The 9,085-nt window shown below is 32.8% G+C and overlaps 1 protein-coding gene across 1 annotated transcript in view; it reads right to left on the reverse strand.

Moving 5' to 3' along the window:
- Positions 1-9,085, reverse strand: part of LOC111086613 — a 26,074-nt gene that overhangs the window by 4,996 nt on the left and 11,993 nt on the right. Inside the window, exons 4-5 of the mRNA XM_022390140.1 lie at positions 5,963-6,268; positions 2,018-2,122 (exon numbers count right to left, since the gene is read on the reverse strand). Coding sequence (XP_022245848.1) covers positions 2,018-2,122; positions 5,963-6,268 — 411 coding nt within the window. The remainder of the gene's footprint in view (positions 1-2,017; positions 2,123-5,962; positions 6,269-9,085) is intronic.

The following is a 9,085-nucleotide window of genomic DNA, read 5'->3' on the forward strand; positions in this document are numbered from 1 at the left end:
CATTAACTTTCCTGCAACTGTTGTAGTTTTTGTCCTTGAGGCAGGATGTACTCCTCCATGCACGATACATCAACTTAGCCAGAACAGAGGCAGCAGTTACTTGTCATTAACTTTCCTGCAATTGTTGTAGTTTTTGTCCTTCAGGCAGGATGTACTCCTCCATGCACGATACATCAACTTAGCCAGAACAGAGGCAGCACTTGCTTGTCATTAACTTTCCTGCAACTGTTCCAGTTTTAGTCTATATAGTAATTGTGTTGGATATTTTTGCCTTGGAATTAAAATATGGAAATTCTCTCATGGTAACTGCACCTGAGAAGCCTCTCTGTCCAATCTGGAACCATGGTAGGTACACCATGACACATTGCTGCATGTGCTGCAGAGTAACCTTAGGCTATCACAGATTCTGGAGGATGACTGGGGAAGTGTTTGCAGTTGTAGCTTCCAGTACTGCTGGATTTTTCTACTCCAGCATTGATTTGATATTACCATTTAAATCCAATTGCTAGAGAAACTGCCTTTGTCATACATAAGAAGATTCTAAGACCAATGCGACACCACATGGGAACAATCGACAGAATCTCAGTAAATGTGTTATGAATATCTCAGTGCAATCACCAGGAGACACGCTTAGGAATGCCTTATCCATGTAACCTCCAGAGATTATGTGCATAGGTGTAAGAATTTTTATGGAATCATCATCTTAAAGATTTTAACTTGGGTCTGCAGAGTGAAACTGATGTAGCAATTTATTGATAATTGTGTCTCAGTTGTCAAATTTGTCCTCATCCAAATTCTCTTAGGCACAAAGTGTCACATTTAAACTCAATGTCAGATATTTATTACTTGCCCTTAACTCCATCCATTCCAAGCAATAAACTGCTTGTAAAACTTGATTAAATGATCCAAATCCTCCTTTGCTGTTCCATTTAACAAGAGCTGGGTCAGCATTTTACATCACTAAAGTAAGGTATAGACTGGACCTGCTACCAGATTCTCCTTCACTGTGTGGCTGAGATGTTCTCAAGGGTTAAAATAAACTCTCATTCTTCTCTAACACTTCAGATTAATGTGCATCCTGACAAATGCTGTGTTCTTGGACAGTCTGGATCAGCATTTTACATCACTAAAGTATGGTATAGACTGGACCTGCTACCAGATTCTCCTTCACTGTGTGGCTGAGATGTTCTCAAGGGTTAAAATAAACTCTCATTCTTCTCTAACACTTCAGATTAATGTGCATCCTGACAAATGCTGTGTTCTTGGATAGTCTGGATCAGAATGCAGCATTGATATCACATTCTACTTCTACATCAAATGCCAAAAGTAGTCTTGTAGAGTCTCAGTGCTTTGTTGGCTGGGAAGTCTCCTGCCTACCAGAAATATTTGCATAGTTGTAGTGAGACAATGGTTACAGCAGCATCACAGCTCTTCATGGTGACTATCATTCACCACACGCATCTCACCATTCTCCTTAGTCATTGGTGGCTCATACCAGCAGCTTGAAATGCTTAGGAGTTCCACAAGGATCATTCCAGTGAGCCTCATGATATCCAGACTAAGTGTCATCACAATAACCCGCCTTTACTGTTATATGGCAACTGGTGTTTCCTCTAGCCATCTATCAACCTCTTGGTTCTAAGAATAGATTGAGAATACAGAAATAATCTTTATCATGGCTGGAGAAAGCTCTTGTTCCAGAAGAGGACTTCTCCTAGTTATTGCTGTCTTTTCACATTGTATTAGATAAACTACATTTTATTATTCATTGCTCATCAATGCATATGTAGTATGCATGGTATTTATTATTGTCTATTTCTGGCTTAAAGTTTTCAAGACACAATGTTTTAAATTTGGGCACCACAAATTTTGCACCCAAAAGTGGTAAGTACTCCCAAATTTAACCCCTAGATATTGTAAACAATTTGTACTTTTATTCTTTGACTAAATAAAACTCTGTTGTTTAATTATTTATCCAACTTTATATAAAGTTATGAAATTAAAAAAATATTTTTACCTCATAATCATTACCCTCATTAAGTCCACTTCTGAGCCCCATAATCATCTCTGTATGGAAAACTGGAAAGTGATGGTGGTGGAATCTATCTGCAACTCTCCGTGGCTAGTAAAGACATTTATTTCACATAAACGCAGTATAAGATGGTTCAGCATAACTACCAGCATTAAACAATGAGACTTATAATCACAAACTGACATTTTTTGGTAATAAAATTTTTTAAGATTACACAAAAATTAACCATGAAAGAAAATTAAGTTTTCAAATTCAGTGTACAATATTAAATTCATGCAGCTCATACAGCTATTTTTAACACTGAATTTCTTTGAAATAATGTTCCATTAATAAAACTACCGAGTATTGTATAGATTTAAAATCTTAATATTTAGATATAGTTACATGTTTATCAAAATGTTTTCAAGCTGATATTTTTCCTGATCAAATAACTGCATTTCTATATTTAATAGTTTTATTTATGACACCAAGTGAATGGTGTCAAAACTAATTTTAGCTCTGGTTTATTTCTGAGTTATCTTGGAAAATACCAGTTGTAAAAAATATTCAATTAATTTTAAACCTTTACTACACATATTATACTGATAACACATTACTGGTTTTTGACTGAGAAAAATGTGTTGATATGAATTTTTCCAGTATTGAAACAGTAAAAATCTGAATATGATGTTTAAGCATGAGCACAAAGGCAAATTGAAGTATGTGTTTATCATTCACTGACTTTGTAAGTTATATGCTCATTCTGGCAGCTTTGTTCCTACAGCATTCAAAAATAAGTTAGTATACAAGTAATAATACCCAGGTGCACAACCTCAGGGTCCACTTAGTATGGGTACACATTTTCAAGTATAAATCTTGTTTAATCATGTGTATAGAAGCATGAGCACTATGTTTCAAAAAAGAAACAAGCAGTAGGAAGTTTGCCCTTAATAATGTGTTCATGGCTCAACAGGCATTATTATTTTCTTTTTTGGATAGGTACACATCATCTGAATGGACGAGTGAAATTTAAATTCTTGTTATTAAAACATTTAAGATGACAACTTACACAAGTGTCCTAAAATATTGTCAGTCCTCCAGGTCTGTTATATGAGATTGGTGCAGTTCTCTAATAAAATTCTAATATTTGTACTTTTTTTTTAGCTAAACAATAAGTACACATTACTCACTGTTACTTGTATCAGACCTTGTAGTAATGATCCACTTGTCACTAAACATTAGTTATGAGTAGTTACAGAATAATCTACAACACTGAATGTTGCCAGATGACTGAAAAACTTAAGACCATCTCAAAGAATATATTAAACGCAATAAATATTTTCATAACTTGAACAATTATTTCAGAAAATTTATCACTCAGGAAATGAGCTATGTTCCACAACAGCTTGTCTCATACTTCCTTGCACTTGGATGTGAAAAAAAACTGACTAAAATGATGGAAGTTAAACAAACAATCTAGATAAGTTCAGCAGTGGTCCAGGAAAAGAAGATTTCGAAAAGACTGACCAAACTACTTCACAGTTGCAGCATGAATGAAAACAAAAATAGCAGAATTTCTTATTTGATAGTATTATTTTGTAGGCATAAAATATGAATATTAAAGAGGAAAGCATAAAGACCACTGTAATCCACAGACCATATAAATATTCACCAGAAAAGGTGGAATTTCTGGATCACCTTTTCTACAGATAACAACCAAAAAAAGTTAATTTAGAGCCCTATTCACTGATATTAACATCTGCTAAATGCTGGTTAAGGTGATCATCCTCAATATTTCACAGTTTCACTCTTCCAAGAAACTGGATGTAATTGTGTTACCATAAGCAGGTCAAAGTTTCAAAATGTAAAGTTCCATTCTAAGGTGTTTACACACAAATTGAAATGTAAAAATTAATTTATTTTGTCTTAAGAATGGGGTACACGTAAACTAGATGGTGATTTATAACTCGCACATTCACACTGTCTACTTATATACAAAAAAAACTTCCACCTAATAAAACCTGGAAATCCATCTAGCAATGAGCAGCATTTCTGAAAACATTAATCCTAATGATTTCATCATAATTAGTAAAACAGAAGATGAATGGCAACTAAAAACTGATCAGTTTGGTGAATGCTAATCTGAAGCCAACACTAAACCAGAGGAATTCAGCTTATCCACTCCTCTAAAAATCAAAAGATTGTTCTAATCTTGTATCATTGATGTCTAATCTGAGGGCAAGAACTCAAACTTTTATGTTATGCAGAATAAAAATAAAAAGACACCTGTAAATTACCTTATTGTTATTAGAGGCCAAAAAAAAAGCCACCAGTAACAAGTGTCTGAGGGTAAGTGATTGCTAACTGAAGTCTCTGAGCACCTGCATGATAATAAAGCCTATATATACTTCAGTTACTTAATTACTTCAATCATGACAAATGTTCTAAGTCTATTATTCTTGCCTTTGCAAACTGGATTTTATTATGAGACATTTTTATAAATGTAAATAAAATAACGACCTATATCTCCAGAATGAGCTAGATTAGTGGACTGGTAAGAAATTGATAGCTCCTGACAAAGCTGTAATAGTGAAATATTGAGCTAATAAAGTTACATTCTGGACACATAGGTTGTTATTTTATTTATGTTTATAAAAATATCTGAAGTCTAATTTCACAAAGTATGCAAAGTCCTTCTTTAAAGAAATGTTGGAAATTATTAAACAAAAATTAAAATTTTTGTTCCATTTTAAATCAAAGGAATGTATGTATGTATATATATGTTTCATCTTCTTTTAATATTTGCTGACTTTAATAAAAGTTCACATCCTCCCCGTGGATGTAACATGTAAGAGTTCCAATTATTCAGTGCTCAAATACAAGTTTCGTAACAACCGCTACACTAATCAGCCTTTCTCATTTCTTAATTTTTGTATCTATAATACATCGAAACATTCAGTTTATGATTTCATAATCATTCTGTTGTTTTTATTGTATATGACGCTCATTCAGTGCTAATGTAACAATAGTACATGAGATCCTATTTATGTAATGTTTATTCATATCCATTGACAGTTAAAAAATAACTTAGTTTGGATTTAAATTTCCAAAAAATCAAAATGTCTTTGCTCTAATTCTTGGTTCATTTTATATTTTTAATGTCCATAAAAAATAGACAAAAAAAAAGACAAGTAATTTCAAATTAAAATAAATATTTTGTATGACATTATTGACAGATCTGTAATGAACAATTCCATCCCAGTGCAAATTGGTTTATGGCTATTTCAGCATTTTTACAACGTATTTCAACATACAAATAAGCATTTTCTGGATACACAAGAATGGCTGATATTTTTCAGGATAGTTAAACATGAAAATAGAAGTGCTGAAAAAAGCAGTCAGGAAACATGCCTGAGACATAACACTGAATTCAGAATCCTTAACATCAAACTAATGAAAACTTTCAACTCTCACAAACTAGGAAGTGGAGGTTAATTAAGCAGTTACTCATAGATTTTTTTGTTGGACGAGTCTCTGAAATTTCAAACTTTTGAGAATCCTTAACATCAAACTAGTGACAACTTTCAGCTCTCAGAAACTAGGAAGTGGAGGTTAATTAAGCAGTTACTCATAGACATTTTGTTGGACGAGTCTCTGAAATTTCAAACTTTGAATAAGTTTCAAATGATTAAAAACAAACATGTATAATCCCAGAGAAAACAGATTTAAATCACCCTAGTTAACTAAATGCATTAGTTTTTGGATGTATTGAGCAAATATTACATATGAAATATTATAACTTTTGACAAAAACAACAACAATGCATACAATTAAAATAACATAGCCAAAACTCATAGCCATTAATTTTAATTATATGCACCTTGTGTGATATTCTACTAAACACAGCTATATTTATACATAGGCCTAGTTTGAAAAGCTTTTATAACTTACAGAAATCCAACGATTATTATGCCCTCTTGACACCCGAATACTAGATCTTGATGACCTTCGAGCTCTACCTCGAATTGCTTCATGGGTTGATCTAGTGAAGAATCTTCGTCTGGTTGAGCCCCTTCTTGGGTGGGGTAGTGATGAAATGGAACCTTCACTGGATGTAGAGGTTGTTGCTAACATATCTCCATGGTCCCACATTGGTCTACCTCTCTCATGGTCACTATCAACAATGCTCAATGAGTCTGACGTATCACCATCACCACCACCAGCAACATCAGCACCCTGTTCAGCATCAAACTGGGCCTAATTTTAAAGCACCACAACTCATGATTAACACATACACCATAGAAAAAAAAATATATCCATGTAACTGACATACATACAAATAAGTCAAATGCAACTCCTTTATGTACAGTGTTTGAAAACTATATTGCCTGACATACCCAGTACATTTGAAAATTTAATCTTGTAAATAAATGAAAGTTACATATCTGGTTTGGGTTTGAAAACTTTTCGATGCCCTAAAAACAAAAGTTGGTAATTCTAAGGTTGTTAGCTTTCTTTTTTGTAATGCTTTATACACTGGTAGGACTGAACTGCTACTCTTTTGTGCTGATAAATGATCTGCAAAAATTTAACCAACCAAAGCCAAAAAAGACAAGCACTACTTGAAACTAGGGGAACATTACTAAAATTACACAGGTCTGCAAAAAAAGTTGTTTTGGTTTCAATAATGGATTTTCCATAATTCAGCTACGCAGATTTCAAAAGTAATATTCATTTTTTTCTATCACGTAAGGATTTTTTACAAATCTGTATGAAAAAAAAAGAAAAACTTACTTAGATCAAATTATTATTTTGCTTACCACAATGAATATTTTTTTATTATTATGTTTGGGTTCTAGAACAATCAATAAGACTCTCACGTCACGATTGGTCTAGAGAAATCTACAGCCAGTGGTTGTCAACATTTTAAGCATAAAATGAAGATGATTCACTTATGGAAAAGTACATATGACGTTTTGTGAAAAACCTGTACATGATGGAGAAAAATGGATATCATTTTAGGATTCAGCATACAGGAATTACTGTGTAAAAATTTCAAGACAATAAAACCATCGCAGGCCTGTGTTATTGGTTAAAGCTAACAGGTTTGTTAAAAATATTTGTAATAGTTATTTAATTTGAACATCATTTTTGTTTTCATGTCATTTAAAATATAATTAATAAAACTTCAAAAGTTTTAATTCTTATTTGCTGCATGTGATAAGTAGAAGCAATATGAACAGTTTTTAATCGAAACCCAAGAACAACTTACGAAAATACCACCTTCAGTAAGGCAAATAAAGATTTGGGGAATCCTTCATCCCTGACTTATAAATTAATAGTCAGATGCAACACCATACACATACATTTAAATGAAAGAAATACTGCCAAACATGACAGCTCCCTACTATACTTCTTTCAAACCACTAACTATGATTTAGAATGTAAATTGAAAAAAACTTGATCAAGTAAAAGAAGAGAGTAATTTAAATACTACCTTTCTCTATACCACAGAGAGAGATCAACAGTTTATACCACTCTAACAATTCTAACAACTTATGAATGAAAGCAAGTAAGAATACATTATAATAAATTAATCACACTAAATCTGTCCTATCTAGTGCCAACAAAGGCCTTTCACTCAATATTAGGCTACAAGGCTGATAGCAATGAAGTTTGTTTTGAAGTTAAGCACAAAGCTACACAATGAGCTATCTTTGCTCTGTCCACCACGGGTATCGAATCCCGGTTTCTAGCATTGTAAGCACGCAGACGTACCACTGTGCCACTGGGGGGCAGCAATGAAGAGACTTGCATTTTAACATCCAAACTGCCAAGAAGATTGTCGTAGAAAATCAACAACATTTATGTATCTTTGGGAACAAATGTGATAATACTTGCATATATATGTACATGTACAATTCTTTTGTATTGTAACAACGGAAAGCATTGAACTTTTTTTTTTTATGAACCCTAAAAATGTTTCCACATATACATTTCAAAAATCTGGTAAGAAGACATACATGGAAACAATTCAACTCAAAAAGATACAAATAGCATGTTACTTTGGTATTCCAACATTTGAAATAAGCCACTTGACCTCTACGACAACTGGGGGGGGTCAAGGACCTAGTATACAGTAGGACAAGGGTAGTAGTTTGTTGATGCTTGAAATAGAGAGATAAGACTCACTATAAATTATTTACACCAGTAGAGATAAAATGGAAGATGACAGTTACAAGCAGTTAAGACTACTGTATTAAAATAAAAGACTTTTCAAAACTTCAAACATGAAAGATAACAAAAATAAAAGTATTTAGTAAAACTGAAATCTATAGTGAAAATATTTTGAGCACTTCATTTATTTTTACTATACTGAGCTAAGAAGATTTGGAATAAGACTTAACTCCCACCCCAAAAATTGAGCTTTACTATATAACATGTAATTTGTATTTACAATATATTGATTATAAATAATGATACAGATAACAAACATACACCAGCAGTACAGTGACAGCCCAAACTTATATGTATTCACATTACCCTGATATATACTCCAAGCAATACAAATCACACTGTTATGAAATCAATAATGCTAAATGTTACTGACGATTTGTTGTTTATTAGTAGCAAATCAATTCTTACTGTTACCAGTTTTATTTTTCTTATGTATATGACAGAAGAAAAAAAAACATTGTCTGAAAATGCCAAAACTGCTTTCACAATCCCAATCTGACCAATTAAAAACTGAATCACATCAATCTGGAGGAACATCCTCCCCCCAAGTAATCATAAAACAGCTTCAAACATACGATGATGGAAACTACCACATGAAACGGTAGATAAAATCATAGAACAACTTATGCTATAACATGAATAGGACTATATTAAGTTACCTTATTTTTCGGAATACAAGACACACCGGTGTATAAGATGCACCCTTATTTTGAAGACAAAGTTTTGGGGAAAAAAAGCTACAGTCTCATTTGAAAGATTTTTATTGAACAGAAATTCAGTTTGATACTTTAAAAATTAGTATATATTGTTCTAAACACAATAGAGCTCAAAACATCA

This window comes from Limulus polyphemus, unplaced genomic scaffold, assembly GCF_000517525.1.
Source record: "Limulus polyphemus unplaced genomic scaffold, Limulus_polyphemus-2.1.2 Scaffold1254, whole genome shotgun sequence".
Lineage (NCBI taxonomy): Eukaryota > Metazoa > Arthropoda > Merostomata > Xiphosura > Limulidae > Limulus > Limulus polyphemus.